A 20,252-nucleotide genomic window follows, 5' to 3' on the forward strand; every position below is an offset into this window, starting at 1 on the left:
TCTTACATTTTCATGAAACCAGAAAATCTCGTACAAACACACAAAAACTAGTAGTTGAGCATCTGTCATTTGGGTCTCCCCCTCAGTCAGAATCAGAATAAGCAATTAAATTAAGAGAAGACGAAGATAAAAACAATTATCTAGAAGCAAAATTTTTTAAATATCTAATAATACGCATCACAACTCATGTGCACAATGTCGAGTCTGTTAATGGTCAAATACGTCAATGCTCTGATCATCTGCCGATATGGAGTAGGGTCATCTAGAGGTTCTCCATCATCAATCTTCATCTTTGCATTTATCACCTTTGGAGTATTTACGCTTTTGTCATCAGTAATTTCAGACCTGTTAATAATTTCAGCTTCAATGGATTGAGACAGCAGATACCCTCGAGGAGAATATGCGACCTCAATTCCTAAGAAGAATCTAAGGAAACCAAGGTCAGTCATTTCAAAACTTTGCTTGAGAATAAATTTAACTTGATCTACTCCTTATTTATCTACTCCAGTTATGATAATATCACCAACATAAAGTAATACAATAACAATACATGTAGCGGAATTCTTAACAAATAAAGCAGTATCAGTATAACAGAAAGTATATCCAAGCTTAAGCATAACATAACTAAATCGATCATTCCAAGCTTTTAGAGCTTATTTAAGACCATATAAAGCCTTTCTAAGACGTATAACTTTTTCCTTAGGAATATTATATCTAGGAGGTGGATCCATATATACTTCTTTTTTTAAATCACTATTTAGAAATACATTTTTAACATCCATTTGATAAATTGGCTATTTTCTAACAAAGGCTATGGCTATGAGAATTCTAACAGTGGTCATACGTGTTACAAGAGTAAATGTTTCATCGTAGTCAATACCATATTCTTGCACATATCCCTCTAGGGATCCATTACTTTTAGTTTTTACTTTAAAAACCCACCTACATCCTATTGATTTTTTGTTGGTTGGTATATCAGACAATTCTCAAGTTAGAGATTTTTCTAAGACTCTAATTTCTTCACTCATTGCATTTTGCCACTTAGGATAGTCCTTTGCTTCATTATACGTGGAAGGTTCAAAGTATGAATAAATTTTTGCTAAACAAGCTCTATAGTGAGGTTCGAAAGATTCATATGGCACAAATCTATCTGGAATTCTACGTGGTCTCTCTGAGTGTCTAATTCTTGTGTTTTCTTGTTCTTCTATGGTTGAATATTTTTCAAAATCACTTAGTTATTCGTTATCTTGTCTTTTTTGATATTGGATAACATTTGGATGATCGTGGGGCTTCAGATTAATTGCAAGTTATCTCATTAATGTCTTCATTTAGTGGAGATATTTCTAAAAACTTGTATTCACTTTCATCTTTGGATGAGATAATCAAAACCACTTTCTTGTTTTAGAAATGTGACATTCCTAGAAATATATAGTTTGGTATTTTTAGTATCATAATACCTCAATCCTTTTTGGCTTTCTCTATATCCTAATTACATGAAATTGCTTTAGGAGATAATTTATCATTCTTATGGTTGAGAACAAAGCATCTACACCCAAAGACCCTTAGTCTAGGATAATCAAGAGATATATTATAAATTTTTTCATATGGTAAAAGATTTTGAATTTTTGAAGAAGGTAGCCTATTTATAAGATATACAGAGGTGAGATTTGCTTCAAGCCAAAATTATTTGAGAACACTTTTAGATATAAGCAGAGTTCTAGTAGTCTCTATTATGTGTCGATGTTTTCTTTTGGCCAAACCATTTCGCTGTGACGTATTAGCACATGACCTTTGATGAAGTATTCCATATTCTTTTAGATATTGTTGAAAGTCATTAGACATGTATTCACCCCGAGTCAGAATGAAAAATAGATATATTGGACTTGAAAAGATTTGTCACTAACTTATGAAAGTTTTTGAAATTCTCAAATACTTCATGTTTAAGTTTGAAAAAATATATCCAAGTATAGTGGGAGTAATCATCCATAAAAGTAACATAATAAGTGTATCCTCCCTTGTAAGCAACAGGGGCATGACCCCAAACATCAGAATGAATTAGTTAAAGCGGTTTACTAGTAGAGAAAGACCTTTCTTGATATGGAATTGATTTCAGTTTTTCAAGAATACAATTAATACAAGAGATTTGTTCATTACAAAAGATCCTCAGATGATGAATATTAGATAATTTATACATACTAGGATGTCCTAGTTTTTTATGCAACAAAACTTTATCCAATTTTTTAATACTAAGGCAAAAAGTCTTAACAGAAATTTTCAATAGATCCATATAATACAAGTCTCCTCTATGTCTTTCCCCAATTTGCCTCCCGAACTGGAGATCCTGTATTAAGCATTAGTTAGAAGTGAAGGAGACTCTACATCCATGATCAGTGATTTGAGAGACAAAAAGTAAATTTAAATTGATTTTTGAAACAAATCTTATTAGAGGAATACTAAAACTAGGACATTTTTCAAAAATTTCAACTCCATTAATATCAAGAGAGGTTCCATCGGCTATGCAAACATTTCTTTTACTAGTAGAGCTTCTATAATTTGAAAGTATAAATTTATCATGTCATATGAAATGATGCACCCGAGTCTAAAAGCCAAGAAGTCATACCTGGAGGAAAAGAGGAGATGACAGTGCCAGTTACGGATTGTTCTCTAAGTAGAAGTTGCAATGCTTCCACGAGTTGAGAAAGAGACATGCTCGAAATTGATTTACTTGAAGAATCTTGGTCAACTTGTGAAGTACCAACCGAAACAACCTTCTTTTCATCTTTGTTTTTGAATTCCAGACAAAAGGGTTTAATATGTCACGGTTCCCCACAATTATGGCAAAAATGCCTCATCTTCTCCTCCCATCCCCTTTTCCTTCATACACACGATTCTTCCCATAGTTGTTCTTATAAAAGTATGGAGGTTTGTATGCATGAGTGTTGGCACCCGGTTTTGAAACGGCCAACACATTATCCTTAGCTTCTTTTGCTTCATTGAGACCTTAATCTAGTTTCTTCCATGCAAACTTGAGCTAAAACCTCTTGAATAAGAGAAAGCTCATTGATCATGCATAATTTTATGCATAATATATACATTCTATATGCATGATTATATGTGAAATGAGTATTAATTGTTAAAATATGTAATCTCATATAATATCTCATATGTAATCTCATAGACATGTAATGTTTTATCTCCTTTCTAGTTAGGATTTTTTGTTTAATTAATTCTAGTTAAAATACAACTAGAATTAGCCAAACCAGTCCATCATTGGACTGATTTGGCCTTTACCTTTTTGACTAGTCAAAAAGGTACCTTTTTGACCAAGTCAAAAAGGTAAATCCAAAAAGAGCTGTTGGACTCCCCAACAGCTCTATTAGAGTCGTTGGAGAGTCCAACAGCTCTCTTAAGGCTTCTCTCCACCTCTCTATAAATATGGGGCTATTCCCCTTGTAAAGACTTACTCTTGTTTTGGGTTTTTATCTCAAATCAATAAAATTGTTTATTTTTCATTTTTATACCTGTTTCGGGTTGTGTGTATTCTTAAGTTCTCTTTGTGAACCTTTGTGGTTCTTATGATGTATTTGTGAGAACTTGTTGAGAGACATTTGTTGTAGCGTATTTTTCACTTTCTTACATTAATTACCCTTGTTTAATTGATATTTGGCATGATCCTCCAGGGCACTTTTTAATTTCAAAAAGAGAAAAAAATTGAATAAGTTGAACCCAGGTTTTTTAGAAAATAGTTTTGAAAATGTAGGCTTTTTGAATTTATTGAAAATTTGGAGTGTTTTAAAAAATTTCTAAAAAAAAAAACCAAAAACCTAATTAAGCCTTATAAATATTAGAGAATGAGAAGAGTGGGGCGTCTCTCCTCTTGGGATTCATGCCCCTCCTCTCTCTCTCTCTCTCTCTCTCTCTCTCTTCTCCTTTCTTTTTCCCCTCTTCTTCTTCCCCTTCTCTTTGCCAGCCTCTTCTTCTCTCGTCGGAGGGCAGCGCAATATGCAACCATTGAGGAAGACCGATCTGTTCTTCCCACTCCGTCGGAGGTGAACCATCAGGTTTGCTTCTTCTCCCTCTCTTTTATTCAACATAGTTTATATAGGTCAGTTTTGTTTTTGTTTAGTTGAATTTTTTTCTACATAGTGGTTAATATTTTTTATTACTGAAAAAAAGGAAGAGGATACATAATACAGTTAATTTACTAGAGCTGAACCTTGTATCAGATCTGCCATCGTTGGCAGATCTGGTCGAATACACCTTGATCGGGTGCTGACCAGGTTTGATCAAGCGTGGAACAGGTTGGACCTAGTCTGCTCGATTGGCTAGCCCATCTGAAAAAATCCTTGTTATCTAGCAGCCAATCGACCAACTAAGGTCGGGTTATACATTTTTTTTTATTCTGGTTCCAGTCTAACTCAGCGAGCATTAGACCCGACCTGATTAGGTTAGCCCGATCAATCGGGCCAAGCCTGAGCAGTAGGTATTAACAGACCTGCGTGATCCAGCAATCACGCAGATCTGCCATTGCAGGTGATTGTTGCAACAGAGGGTCTGCTAAAATTAAATCTGATTTTTTTAGATCAGATCTAATTTTTTTAGACCAGATTTGAGATTTTTCTCAGATCAGACCAGCGTGTACTTGCCGAACTCAGCCTACTCGATCAACATGCATGCTAATTTGCCAAGTGGTGTTAGGCTCAATCTGGGCTCGAGTCGGCCTTGATCTGGACTGGCAGACCTGACCCTATTGGCAGATCTAGCCAATCTGATCTCTTGATTAGATCTGACCCGATCTAATCAGTCAGCAAGCCACCGAAAGTGTGATCTGACCGACCTGCAGACGAGCTTGACCAGACCTGGGTCAGTTGCGGTTTTTGGCTCATCTACGCTGAAGTGAAGATAGGTCTGCACACACGGATTTTTTGCATATATTCACTCTGCTGGCAAAAAGTAGGACATTCCCTTATTAGCATATGGCCTAATCAACTCAGACCTGATCCGAGTAGCTGAGCACCTTGCAGATCGGGTGATTTTGGAGCAAGGCAAGACTTCATTGAGTTTGGGTGCTCTAGGTGTTCTCAGTAATGAAATATGCGGAAAAGAAAAGTATGTCCTACAATGGACATTCACATATAGAAATCAAAGAACAAGTCCAAAAGAGGACACACACAAAAGCCAATAATGGCTAGAAAGCATAAAATCTTATAAATGCACTAAAGGGCTTGAAGAAGCCACACATTACAAAGGGGGAGACCCCACTTATTTATAGGCAAGAGAGGAGTGAGGGAGAGTTAGAGAAAAGCAAGAGGGAGGGACCATTGGGAGGCCCAACGACTCTTTGTTGGGGCCCCCAATGGCTGTGCATTAAATGCACAAAAAGGACAATAAAAAAACAGAAAAAAGAAATAAGGAAAAAAGAAAAAGAAAAGGAAAAATAGAAGAAAAAGAAAAAGACTGAAATGCCCCTATTGGGACCCCTTATCGGGTAGTGTATGATAAATATATATATATATATATATATATATATATATATATATATATATATTACATATATTTTAACACACTCCCTCAAGCTTTACGGGGATACAACGGAAATCTTGTTGAGAAGAAACATGAAGCGAGGAGCAGCAAGAGCTTTGGTGAAGAAATTCGCCAACTGGTACTCGGATATGACGTAGGGTAGTGCTATGGTTCCTTTTAGGTACTCATCTCGAACATAGTGGCAATCCATCTCAATGTGTTTAGTACGCTCATGGAAGGTGTGGTTGCTTGCAATATAGATAGCACTCTTGTTATCGCAACACATCTTCGAAGGATTTGAGATGACAATGCCCATATCGCAAAGGAGACTTCTAAGCCACACAAGCTCCATGGTTGTAGTGGCCATTGCACGATATTCCGCTTCAGTTGAGGATAATTATACTTTATGCGGCTTCTTGCATCTCCAAGAAATCATAGAGTCACCTAAGAAAACACAAAAACCAGTAGTTGAGACTCTATCATTGGGATTTCCTCCCCAATCAGCATCTGTATAAGCAATTAAATCAAGGGATGATGAAGAGGAAAGAAAAACTCCCTTAGTTATGGTGTTTTTAATATATCTGACAATCCTTAAGACTGCACTCATGTGCACAGTTGTAGGTGCATGTTGAAACTGACTGACGGAGTGAACTGCATGAGCTATGTCTGGCCGAGTGATGGATAAGTATGTCAGAGACCCAACGAGTTGACGGTAGGGAGTAGGGTTCTCGAGAAGTGTCTCATCTTCCAGCCTTAGCTTTGTATTGATAATCTCAGGGGTTTCAGTCTTCTTATCATCCGAAATTCCAGACTTGGAGCAAATGTCAGCAGCAAGTTTCATCTGAGAGAGAATATATCCTCGGAAAAAATATGCAACTTCAATACCTAGAAAATATCTTAAGAAACCAAGGTCAGACATGTCAAAATTTTCTTTTAAAATTTTCTTAATATCATGGATTCCTTGCTCATCATTTCCAGTGATGATCATATCATCAACATATAGTAGTAGAATAACTACAGAAGACCCTGAACTTTTCACAAATAACGCAGTGTCAGTATAACATGAACGAAAATTTAAGCTAGTCATTACATTGCTAAATCTGTCATGCCAAGCCTTTGGAGCTTGTTTTAACCCATATAGAGTCTTTTTTAGTTTAAGAATTTTGTTTTCTCCAATAGATACTCCTGGCGGAGGATCCATATAGACCTCTTCACTTAGTTCGCCATTAAGAAATGCATTTTTAACATCCAATTGATAGATAGGTCATTTTTTAACAGATGCAACCGCAATAAGAGTCCTAACACTAGTCATTCGGGCTACGGGAGCAAAGGTTTCTTCATAGTCTATTCCGTACTCTTGAGCATATCCTTTGGCTACCAACCTAGCTTTATAACGTTCTAATGACCCATCACTTTTAGTTTTAATCTTGAAGACCCATCTACATCCAATGGACTTCTTCCCAACGGGTAATGAAGTTATTTCCCAAGTTTTAGCCTTTTCAAGGGCACTAAGTTCTAGTTTCATGGCCTCAACCCATTGAGAAATGTTTTTGGCTTCATTATAGTGTGATGGTTCATGATAAGAGTGTAATGCAATAAGACATGCCCTATATTTAGGTGTTAGTGACTCATAGGAAACAAACCTATTAGGAGGATTGGAGATTCGGCTAGATCTCCGTAAAGAGGTTTCTTCTATGTTGGAATTTTGAGAATATTTTTCTAAAGCGCTTATGGGAGTTTCTTGACCACGCCTAGCATAGGTTTGAATTGACCTAGTTTCAAAATCATTACTTCAATTTTCAACATTACTAAGAGGAGTATCCTCTAAATCATTAGGAACATCCTCTACGTGAGGAGTCACATCTTCTTGAGAGAGAAGATCAAATAAGAAAACATATTCGCTTTCATCAATATCTTTATTTTTCTCAAAGCCATTCTCATTTTCTAAAAAGGTAACATCTTTGGATACATATAGTTTGTTGCTTTTGGGGTCGAAGCACCTAAAACCTTTTTTATTTTCTCCGTATCCTAAAAACACACATTCGATAGCTTTGGGAGACAACTTATCTCTTTTATGTGTGAGGACAAAACACTTACACCCAAAAATTCTTAATCTATTAAAATCGGGTGTTCTTTCAAAGAGTTTTTCATATGGAGATATATTTTGTAAGGATGAGGATATCATTCTATTTATCAAGTAAGTGGAAGTTAAGGCGGCTTCGGCCCAATAGCATTTTGGAATTTCTTTGGAAATGAGAAGAGTCCTAGTGGTTTCCAAGATGTGTCTATGCTTCCTTTCGGCTAGACCGTTTTGTTGGGGAGTCCTAGGACATGACCTTTGATGACAAATGCCATTGGTTTCTAAGTATTCTTGAAATTCATTTGATAGATATTCTCCACCGGAATCGGATCGAAGAATGAAAATATTAGTTGAAAATTGATTTTTGACAATCATATGAAATTTCTTAAAGAAATTAAAAACTTCGGATTTTAGGTTGAGAAAATAGATCCACACATATCGAGTGAAATCATCAATGAAAGTAACATAGTAAGAATATCCTCCTTTTGATATGACCGGAGAAGGACCCCAAACATCCGAATGAACTAATTCAAAGGGTCTTTTGGACACAAATATTCTCTTTGGAAAAGGGGTGGATTTCATTTTTCCAAAAATACAACTCTTGCAAACAAAATGTTTCTCATTACAAAATTTCTTTCCAAAAGGAAATGAGTACAGTTTTGAGAAGCTTGGATGTCCAAGTCTTTGATGCCAAGTTTCTATATTTTTATCTTGGACATGATTACAAAATGAGTTGATGGAAAGTTTCAAATGGTTCATGTAGTAGAGATCTCCCCTCCTATGGCCTTGCCCAATCCGCTTTCCAGACTGGAGATCCTGTATAGAGCAACCCTTGGTTGAGAAGGAGATTTCACATCCATGATCACATATTTGAGAGACGGATAAAAGATTTAAATTAAGTTGAGGTACAACTCTTACATTTGGCACAAAAAAATCTTTTGAAAAGTCTAAGGTTCCAAAACTTTTAACTTGTAAAGAGGTACCATCGGCGGTTGAAACAAAAGAATTTTTGGAGTTGCTACATACATTGGATAGTCCATTTTCAATAGGGGTCATATGAAAAGATGCTCCAGAATCAAGAATCCAAGAGGGCGTACCTTGAGGAGAAGAAGAGGCAATGGCGGCTCCCGAAGTTGATGGCGATTTGAGTAGAATTTGAAGTGCTTCGGATAGTTGAGCAAGGGAAAATGACTCTTTCTCTTTCATTGGCTCCTCCTTCTTTTGTGGAATTTCTTCAATAATAGCAACTTTCCCTTTTGGAGATTCATTTATCTTTGGACAATTAGGTCTTATATGACCCGGTTCTTGACAATGATGGCAAATGGCTTTCCTATAATTGCCATTATAGTTGTTTTGCCTCCCAAAGTGTGGAGGCTTATATGCTTTCATATGATTGTCGGGTTTAGATACGGCAAGAACTTCATCTCCTCTTTTAATCATGCTAAGACGTGTTTCTTCTTGGCATATTTCGGCTATGGCATCTTCCAATGGAAGCGGTTTTGACCTATGAAGGAGGGAGGACCTAACTTGTTCATATTCGGGCCTAAGCCCATGTAAAAATTGAAAAAAGTGTTCTTTTTCCATTTGTTCTCTTCGCATCTCCACATCTTCACTAGATACCCATTTGGGTTCAAGAAGGGATAGCTCATCCCATAAAGGTCCAAGAGTGCTATAGTAATCTCTTACACTCATTTCACCTTGCTTAATGGTACGGATTTTTTCTTGGATTAAAAATTGACGAGCAAGGTCTTTTTGGGTATACATACCTTTCATAAAGAACCATGCTTCATTTGCTAAGCGGAATTTAGCAATGTTGGTGCAAATCTTTAGCTCCACGTTGTTCATGAACCATGCAAGAATTTTTGCATGCTTACTTTCCCAATCTTCTACCTTGGATTGGTGATCTTCAATAGCCTTCATGCGAGCATTTCCTTCTAGAGCTTTTTCTTGATCACCATCAATTTTTGTAAGTTGAAGTCGAGGTTCCCTAATGGTGCCCATAACATATCCCCAAAGCTTTTTACCTTTGAAGTTGTTCTTCATGGCGGCGGCCCACATCATGTAGTTAGTACCATTAAGCTTGAAGGAGAGATCAATCTTTTGTTCTCCTTCCATTATATAATCAAGAATGGAGGACAAACAAAGAGAGAGATAAAACAAGACAACTAGCTATATGAATCAAGAGCACAACCAAGGCTCTGATACCATGTAATGAAATATGCGGAAAAGAAAAGTATGTCCTACAATGGACATTCACACATAGAAATCAAAGAACAAGTCCAAAAGAGGACATACACAAAAGCCAATAATGGCTAGAAAGCATAAAATCTTATAAATGCACTAAAGGGCTTGAAGAAGCCACACATTACAAAGGGGGAGACCCCACTTATTTATAGGCAAGAGAGGAGTGAGGGAGAGTTAGAGAAAAGCAAGAGGGAGGGACCATTGGGAGTCCCAACAAGGAGTCATTGGGCTCTAGGTGTTCTCTTTGTCTATCGCTAGATCAACTAAGTAATGTTATTTTCTTAGGTATTAGTTCAGTATAATTAGTTTCAAGTTAGCTGCATATCGAATGTTCAATTGAAAATCTGTTTCGAAAATCATGTTCTAGCAAACTATGATTTAGATTTTTCCTTTTCTTCATAATTAGATATATCTAGATCCCTGATTTGTTTTAGATTTAATTTTTATTCTCCTGCAACTAACATTAATTAGACTAGGAAGTCCAATATTTTGTTTGTTTTGTTTGTTTTTGTGCTGCAGGTGGGTTCATGCTTGTGGATGAAAGCACGATAGGGAGGGTCGTGCTTGTGCAAACAGGAGAAGCTAGAATGCGAGCAAAAGAAGCCCTGTAGATTTTTCCTTTTCTTTATTTTTTTTAGGGCCACTGGTCAATTTAATTTATTTGGGGTTATAATAACTTTTAATTTTTGCTCAAACTTTTGTAATAGGGTAGAACGATTTCTTTACATTTAATTTAAGGCAATAAAGCTTTTATTGTGTAGAGTACGAAAGTTTTAAATACGTTTCCTGTGTTCGACCCAGACTTCACCACTAGTGTGAACTGGTAATTTAAGATTTGATGCAAGGTTTACACAAACAAGTTTTAATAAAAAATCTCTTAAAAATACTTTCAAGAAAAGTTACATCACTCATCTTATCTTCTATGTATGATGTTGCTTCTCATTTGTTCAAACTCGGGTCACAACCCTCTCATAAATTGAAAGAATTGCTCATTGTTTATTTGCTTCTTTTTAGTTTGGGCATCATTCGGAGTTTCCCAAATGAGCTCTAACTTAACCATTTGATCCCATAACTTTTTAGAGAGCCAAAATACTCTAATACTCAAGTTTCCTTGTTTACAATTGTGAATCTTGTCTTGAAGCTCCTATCGAAATGCAATGTTGCATTGATTATATGTTTGCTTAATGAAGGGTCATGCTTCATTGGCTCTTTCAAACTCCAAAATTGTTTTGGATGTATCTTCGTTCATACTTTCCATAAATAAGGAAAGTACTTTGGCATGAGCAATTTTTCATTCCTGCAAGGCTTTTTTATAGCCTATATGAGCTTTTTCCTTTTCTTCTCCTTTAAGAACCTCCTCTCTAATGGTTCCATCATTTTCTTTAATGGATTTTGTGAGAATGAGTTGTGGTTTTATTGCAGAACCATCAACATACTCCCACAATCCTTTACCAATATGGATTCTTTTAATGGCGGTAACCCATAAATTGTAGTTCTTTCCATCAAATTTTATTGGAACTACCATCACCACTTCTTTTTCGGCCATAGAATTAAAGAAAACAAAGCAAGAGAAAAGAAAGAGGAAGAACAATAAATACTTGAGCAAATTTTCAACTATTTTTGAAGCACCAAAGTCTCTATGCATTCATAAGAAGGTTAATCTTCTATAAGGTTAGTAGGCATACTTCCCGAGGCAAGGCCTGATCTTCACGAAGCCTCAAAATACGCTTGAGAAAGAGTTGAAATACATAAAGGAGTCGATAGGCTCTGATACCATGTCACGAACTGAAGAAATGCCTTGATGTGGCACTTATTGATGAGTTGTGGAGCCTGACTCACTGTTTTTGCCCCTGCAGGAAGGGGGGTCCGGGGGCTCCCCCCGGCGCGGGTCCCGCTGCGCGGTCAGCGGGCGGGGGTCCAGGGGGGGCCGCCCCTGGCGGGGGGTTATAGGGGGGCAGCGCACCCCCAGAAGAAATTTTTTTGGGGCTTATGTTTGGGACCCGGTTTTCAGTGGATTCGACCCGATTTGGTTAGGGTTACGGTTGTCGCCCTTGCCTTGTTTATATTCTCGCTTTTCTTTCTCGAGCTTGTAACTGTCTGTTAAGAGTAATAAAATTTCTCTTTGGGCGGCCGTGGTTTTTTACTCTCTCTCGGATTTGAGGAGAGGTTTTTCCACGTAAATCTGTGTTCTTCTTGTGTTTTGTTTGATCGTTCTTGTTCTTTGTTTCCTTTTGATTGTCTCTTGCTCGTGGTTTTTCCTAACACTTATGGGCAAGAGAATATGACCAATTATGATTCATTACACGAAAACATAAGAATGAGCCACTAAGGGCTGAGAAACACTCATAAAAATAATGGATATTATTGGAGAATATTCCCTTTTAGAATACATGAATGGAGAGAGGGGTCTCACTCTTTTATATACAAAAAGAAGGCCCTAGGGAGCCATTGGGACCTACCCAATGGCTAGAATTCTAGCCGTTGGTTAGGGTCCAACGTCTCCTTACCCATTTCCTAAAAAGCCCTTTAAGGCTGAGAATAAAAACAGAAAAACAAATAATAAAAATAAAAAGAATAAAAAATGAAAACATTCATTTGAATACACATGTGAAAAGACTAAAATGCCGCTGAATAATATATGTTTACATTATATGTGTATACATTAAGAGTTTGTGCCTGCTTGCTCTTTCTTTTTCACTTCCTTTCTCTTCCCGCTGTTTCTTTTTTATTTCTTTTTTCACTTTCTGAATGCCTTTTATCTTTTCAAGATTTCCTGGTGCATTGGTCAATCATTTGACATTGCTGACCATCAATGTGTATTTATTTTCATTTATCCCCTTTCTATTTCATGTTTTGATTATTCTTTTACATTAGGGGTTTGTTCATTGTTTAGCATGAGATAATTTATTTGGTTGTTGATCACTTGCACTTGAAACATGTGTCATCTCCAATTAAAAATAGTTTTGTTTGCCTCAGAGAACTTATTTTTTACGGTAGGCGGAGTTTACATCTGAACCATTTAACAACTTTCACCCTGACTGCTAGTGTTAGCGATATCATGGTCCTCGATTGTGAACTTGATTGGAGAAATTTTAATTGTTTGCATGGAACCTGCGCCCTATTTCTGACTCGAACATGTAAAAGCACTGGACATGTCACGAGTACACAACAAACACAAGCATTCGATATGAAAAGTCATGCCATGTTCATGGTAAACCTGTCGATCAGGAGCAGCACCAGGGCTTTTGATGTTTTTAATGATCTTGGGTTTCAATCTCATTCTTAATTGCTATTTCCCAGTTATACACTACTATAATTTTGTTAACATCTCATGGAAATCTTGGTTACTTCACTTGGTAGTTTGTACTCGTGCCTTAGGATTTTGAAGACTTGCAATAAACATGCATCTGCAGATGTAATAGCATAATTAAACATAATTCCTCTATCCTACTTACTTTTCAGAACATCGTCATAACCATCATGTGTTCATGTTGCATATGTTCCATTACTCTGTTCATGTGCAATAGGAATAGGGTGAATATATTAGCCAGCTTAGAACCAGGCCCATATGCAGACCGGGTGGCATGTGGGTTGCAGGCCGCCTGATCTAATGCAGGCCAGTTTGGCCCAGCCTAATTATCCTGTTGAGCACATAGAAATTGGGGTCTAGCACTTGGAGCATAGGTAGAATGGGGATTAGGAGAGCAAGGATGCTCAGGATTAGCAAATGGAATTTACCTTATGAGCATCTACATGACACTCACCCAGCACTCCCAAATACATTTTTTGTACATGCATAGCCAAATGGTTCTCTGATGAAAAGTAAAACTATGAACTGGGTTTACAACAAAAAGGATGATATTATTTTAGAAATACTCTATGATAGATATTGTTACCATACATGTGAACATGGCTCTTTGCTCACATAAGTGCACTTTTGTGGTTTGTTTCTCATAAGGTACATGGCATAGTGCAAGTTTTCATGCCATGCTTATGTATATGCATGAATGAACCTTCCTATGACATGTGATATTCTTACCTTAAAAATAGAGCCTACTTTGAGATTAGCTACACATTTTTTCTTTATATGCTTGATTCATGCTAGAGGTCGATATTATTCTTTTTTGTAACAAATGTTGTTCTTGAGGATTGATTGGTGAGGGATATCCTGGGATATTTGAACACTATTGTTTTTCTTGTGAAAATATTTCCCAAGTTTATGAGCGAAAGAAAAAGGAGAAAATCTTAATTTTCTCGTTTTCATTCCTTTTGAAGGATAATAATGGAAATTCATGGGACAACCTTGCAATATCATCATGATATATTTAAATATGGATCTCATCAGACTTTTGGGATATTGCTGTCTGAGATCTGTGAAACTTTTGTTCTAATCTCATAAAGTCGTGAAAGCTGTTAGTTATGGGAGCAAGACTCCTGTTGTTGCGGTGGTGTATGCTCCCATTGACTCTCAAACTCTGGGACCAAGATTTGAGGGTAGGTTGCCACCTTGCATGGAAGAACCTATTAGCAAAGTTTGGGTGCCGTATTTCCATAGCCTATCAACAATGTCAGGCTCTTGAGAATGGTGCTTAGCCTTGGGGATTGATTGTGTATTCCGTCCTTTGCTGAGACAAATGGAACTCTGTTGGTAATTGGCTTATGTTCTTGCCCAGGACTGTGAACTGTTAAAGATGGTATATATTCATTGTCATGACTTATCTATATCCAGTTGGTAGAATTTTTCAAGTTCAATCCGTATACTTGGATAATTGTCCATTTCTATACATTTCTTGGCTGTAGATGGGTACAATGAGCTTTGCCTGAAATACATTTTGTCTGTGATATTTCTGGAATTCTCATGTACTTTTAAACCCTGATCTTTGAGAAAGCTTTCTAGGTTGGATTATCATCTCCCTCAAATTGAGGATTTTGGTTCTTTTAGCTCAAATTTGAAAGGCGTGAAGATCCATGATTAGGATCTTTCATGATTTGGAATTAAACCATCTTATTTGAGGCACAGAGATCTATTACTAGGATCTTACATGATTTTAAATTGGTCTATCTTATCTGATTAGGATTTCTCCCTTTCTCTTGGTTTTGAAGGTTCTCTGTCAAGGTTTGTATATCTGAATTGATTCCAAGAGCATAATAATATGTACTTTTACCCAGTTATCACCATTTCTGCTGATTAGACGTCTTCATCTTTTTGAAACATGGTCACTCAACTCATCACATCTTTTTTTTAATAAAAAATAGAAAATTTATAGTAAAGGAGTTGTATGTTGTTTATGCATGATTCTGATGAAATAAATCATTTTGCAGGCCCTGGTCTTATCATAATGGAGGCTCCTGGCCAACTCTGCTTTGGCAGGTAATTAAGAATTTGTATAATGTATTGATTTCTGTGAGTTGCTTCTTTTAGATGATTATGTTAGATGCTTCATTCTTAATACTTGGAGTTATTCTGCTTCCAATTAAAGTCTGATAAAAAAATTGTTTTTCTGTGGTATCTTTTTCATGAATCTATAGTTCACATTGGCTTGCATTAAAATGGGAAGACCAGATTTAGCTAGAAAGGCTGTTTCTGTGGCTGAGGAGCGGCTATCCAAGGATCAGTGGCCTGAGTACTATGACACCCGAACTGCTAGGTTTATCGGCAAGCAAGCTCGGCTGCATCAGACATGGACTATAGCTGGATATCTTACTGCTAAGATGCTTCTTGATAATCCAGAGACGGCATCAATGCTGACATGTGAGGAGGACATAGAGGTTCTAATGGGTTGCTCTTGTCCTCTCAGTACGAGTCCCCGTACAAAATGTTCTAGAAATGCAGCAAAATCTCAGGTTCTTGTATAGTGAAGCATCGATAGTTCTAATACCTGTAAAGAAAATTGAAAATGAAATAGGAGAAAATGTTTTTTTTTTCTCCTCTTCTGAAATGTACATGATGAACCAAATATCTGTTTAGGTGCAGAAAAGTACGCATCCTTCTGATTTACTTGAAGGAGAGCCAGTTGTATCTGAGAACATTGTAACTTACTAACGGCAGTAATTATTTATATCTTCCATCCTTCGTTTCATTTGCAAGTTTATTTTTCATTCATTGGTATTTCTTTGAAATTTAAAGTGATTATGCATAGTTTATAAACAAAAAAGAAATTTCTGAATTGCCTTTGTCTTCCTGTACCATTTATTTGTCATCCTCAGGCTAATGTTACTACCATGAAGTTGATTTTACAGGGGGGGGCTCTGTATAATGATGCTCTGCAGGCCACCTGTTGCCAATTTACCATATATGTTTAGTGTTTATCTAGCCTGGCAGGCGCTAGGCAAATGCCAATAGCAGGTGATCACTCAGTGTATTCTCCATCATCAAGAACGATGCAAGATTTTACAGATCCAGTGTCGTACCGGTGCATAAATTATCAAACACAGGTTTCATAAACTGTATTTAATAAAGAGACCTGCTTATGGGAGTCTCTTTATTCCCTCTTTTTCTGCATTAGCAGTTAACATATGAGTCTCACATGCACACACAGGAGAGAGAGAGAGAGAGAGAGAGAGAGAGAGAGAGAGAGAGAGAGAGAGAGAGAGAGAGAGAGGTTGCTAAAGCCAGATGCTGCATTCCCTTATCTTCCAGGTGTGCTCATCCTCCATTCTGGTTATTGCACTTTGGTTCAAGTTTTCTGTCTCCATTCTTTCAATGTGGTTTCTCTTTTGTTTTTTGAGGTCCTTACTTGCGTCTTTTGTTGACTGGTCCACACCCTTTTGATGACACTGTCTCTGCCCTCCGAACATTGCCTGCAGAAACAACAGCAGAGAAGCCATTACCTCTGTGTATGTACTCCCACTTAAAATTTCACCAGCAGCCCTGAGAAAACGACTGTTGCCTTGATTCGAATTATATAGCATGTGGCATGTCCATAATCAGCAGTTTATTAGCTGTAGACATGACCTTTCTTGCAAGTAAAATCCTACCAAACTGCATAAGGTGGTGTTAATTAGGAGTGGTTTCTATGGGCAGGGCACCTTGAATATGGTGCTTGCTCACAAATTGGGTGCATTTGTTATATATTGTACAAAGATCTTTCTAGCAATTGGAAAATCCAACCAGAATGGCACCAACTCTGATCTTTTCACGACTTCCATGTGAAACCCATCATGCTGTCCTTGTGGGATGCAACACTCACATGATTTGGAAGTGGTTGGTCAGCCAAACTTCTCTCTATGAGTCAATGGTGGTTCAACATATAGGTTTCAACATCACACGCTAGCATGTGCACGCGTGAATGGTTAGCTCAAATGCACAAGTATCTTAATTTTCAGAAAGCATGTTACCAATGAAATGAATACCATTCAGCAAAATATCATGTACTTGGATTCCCTCCAACGCTTTAAGAATGAAGCCACTTCACTGTGAAATTTATGTCATTTTTTTGAGAGAGTAGAAAGACTGAGTACGCTTATGCATTTTATCATTGGAATTGTGATGACCTTAAGGAAATTTGGTTTGGGCTCAAGTCTACCAGGAAGCAAAATGGATGTGGAAAGCGATGCGGGAATTGGAAGCCGGGAAGGGAGTGCTAAAAAGTAGCATGAAGCGTGCGGGAATAAATTTTGGAAGCGATTGTGAAGCGTATGAAAAGTGAAAAAACAGAAATGTGTGAGTGGAAAGTGAAAAATAATATATATTGCTATAAAAAACATATAAAATAAGGGGAAAGCATGGAGGAAGAGAGAAGGAAGCAAGGGAAAAGCCAAGGAGATGCAACTGGAAACCGAATGAGAACGGAATAGGAAGCATGTCTCCTGTAATAAGAGAGGCGTTGTCTGGGAAGTGAGTTTCGGTAACACTTCCCCTCTTCGGGGGGTAGCTAGAGGGTACTGTACTATATAGAATGTAGCTAATATTTTTTCACACACGCACAATACAACTAGGCCTATGGGTTAACTAAGTTTCAATCTTTAGCATAAACTTTGCAATATTCAATTGATCTGACACTACAGAAGTACCCTTGAGAATATTGCACTTTCGAAATTTATGTTAAAAAAAATGTTTGAGGGAGCATAAAAGTAAAACAAAGTTTTCAAAAGCAGAAAACCCAGCTAGTTTATAAAAGCATTTTTTTTTTGGTAATTTAACCTAGTTAAACCATTTTTTTCGAATGAACCTAGTTGAACATTTGCTGTCTTCGAATTAAATGGTTTACACTTGACGTGAAATCATATGGACGATTGGCGCACAGCCAGACCCATATATCTGATAGCTTATTTAAGTGTCAAAAACCATTGAGGCTTAAAGTATTTGATTTAGCAAAAAAAAGTTCTTTATCGATTTGTTCAGAGATTCAATTGGCTAGATTGTAACGACCTCAATTGACCCTCGTAAAAATAGTAAATTTTTCTTAAAACACTTGTGGAAATTCACCCAAGGATCCGGGGCATCATAGATTTAATATACCAAACCATAAACCACACCATGTATTGAATCAACTGAAGAAATAAATCAAATTTTATTAATTTAATCAAAATGTCAAATAGTCTAAGACAAAAAATTGTCTATATCAAAACATGGCATCCTTTCAGAAACCAAAACACTACTCACACAACCCGTAGTCTCCAGTTAGCTAGTTCAAGACATCACTGAGCATGTGTGCCTGGAAAACAATTTTAAAAAAATAAGTAAGAACCAAAGTCCTCATACAAATTTATCTAAATATTCAAACAGTAAAGAAAATAACATAAACAAATTCATGTATAAATTTCAGAGGAATCAGAAGCAATAACTTACTACAATTACTTTACCATTCAAGCATTCAATTAAATATCATGCAAAAACAAATATTATGCACAACTAATTATGCATAAATGCATGAACTAATGCTAAACAGTAAAATATGCATGATTCAATGCACATACATGAATAACTTATTAAGTTATTTATCAAAGTTGTTTTTGCATTAATGTCCCTATTAAATGCACACAAATTTAATTTTTACTTTTCTTAAACCCACACATACTTAAAACAAATACAAATTTCCAAAGTCCAAGTTAGGTTCCCAGTTGTAGCTTAACACACAATTATATTTTATTACTAGGTTCTACACTCGTTCCTCGATCGATATCAGAAATCCTCAACTAATGTTGGGATATCAATAAAATTCCTTCATTGATGCTACTTTCTTGGTATACCAAAACTACAACTGATTCAACAACACCACCCCTAAGCAAAGTGACTGAAATCTCTTTAAAACCAGAGCCGGGAGGTAAACCACCATATCGAATCCAGGGGCACAATCACACACAGGGTTTTAGTATCCACACAGTCCCCCAAGACCATCATTCAAGATTTCCAAACTGTGAAAAAGACATCAAGGATGAGATTAATTATACTATTTGGTCTCTTTTACCATTTTAAATTCTTTGCACAAAAATCATTTTACATATCAATATGCAAAACTAATAAATTTTAAGATCTGACCCTCACAATTTAACAAAGTAATTAAATTTGAAAAACCACAAATTTCAAAAATAAATTTTGCAATGTATAAATAAAATCAACAACAACTAGAGTAACACATGTTCCTGGCATACATGGCCCGCAGTGGTTCACATTTGACCAATTACATATTTCACAAGTGATTTATGCAAACTTACAAAATTTCAGTGAACATGCAACACACACACGGTTTTCAAACATGTTCATAATACATATTTAAAACTCACAAATATGAATGCACATTAATCCAAGCACATAGACATGCAAATAGACGCTTGCAGAACACACCATTCATGATAAATTCCATGCATAAACAACCAAACATGAATATGATCACAATCGTGCAAACATCAAATAAATTTAAGATTCATGAATATGATATGCACAATTGCAAACTAATCAAATCAGGATTAGGTTTATATATTAATTCAAAAAATACATAATTCAAATACAATCATATACATGTAACTGCCGTCATGAAACTATACAAAGATGGTCCGATAATCAAGTCAATGGCTGGGGCTGATCAATGTACATTATCATAATCATTTACATGGGTCGGCTAGACCTGAAAATAACCATCTACCAGCCAAATTATTCATGTACATGTTCACAAACATGTACATGGGTCGGCTAGAGCAAAAGCACACATAAACTAGCTTGTTGGCTAATCCATGTACATCTTCGTAAACATGGACATGGGTCAGCGAGACCCGTACCACATGGGCAGCATGTTGGCTGATCCATGTATATAATTGTAATCATGTATATGGGTCAGCCAGACCTATACCACATGGGCAGCATGCACATATACGTGATTACAAAGCTCGATAAAAACTGAAATATGCAAATATATTCAGATACATGAGCATGTAACATGACCAAGCTGAATCAAGACAAAATACT

The 20,252-nt window shown here is 36.6% G+C and overlaps 1 protein-coding gene across 1 annotated transcript in view; it reads left to right on the forward strand.

The window, feature by feature from the left end:
• LOC149839487 (neutral/alkaline invertase 1, mitochondrial-like) overlaps positions 1-15,927 on the forward strand; it is a 30,713-nt gene extending 14,786 nt beyond the window's left edge. The window contains exons 5-6 of the mRNA XM_090002573.1: positions 15,170-15,218; positions 15,377-15,927. Of these exons, the coding sequence (XP_089858699.1) occupies positions 15,170-15,218; positions 15,377-15,703 (376 nt within the window). The 3' untranslated portion in view covers positions 15,704-15,927. The remainder of the gene's footprint in view (positions 1-15,169; positions 15,219-15,376) is intronic.
• The last annotated feature ends 4,325 nt before the right edge of the window (positions 15,928-20,252 follow it).

Source organism: Nuphar pumila, chromosome 4 (genome assembly GCF_984573655.1).
Source record: "Nuphar pumila chromosome 4, dmNupPumi1.hap1.1, whole genome shotgun sequence".
Taxonomy (NCBI): Eukaryota; Viridiplantae; Streptophyta; class Magnoliopsida; order Nymphaeales; family Nymphaeaceae; genus Nuphar; species Nuphar pumila.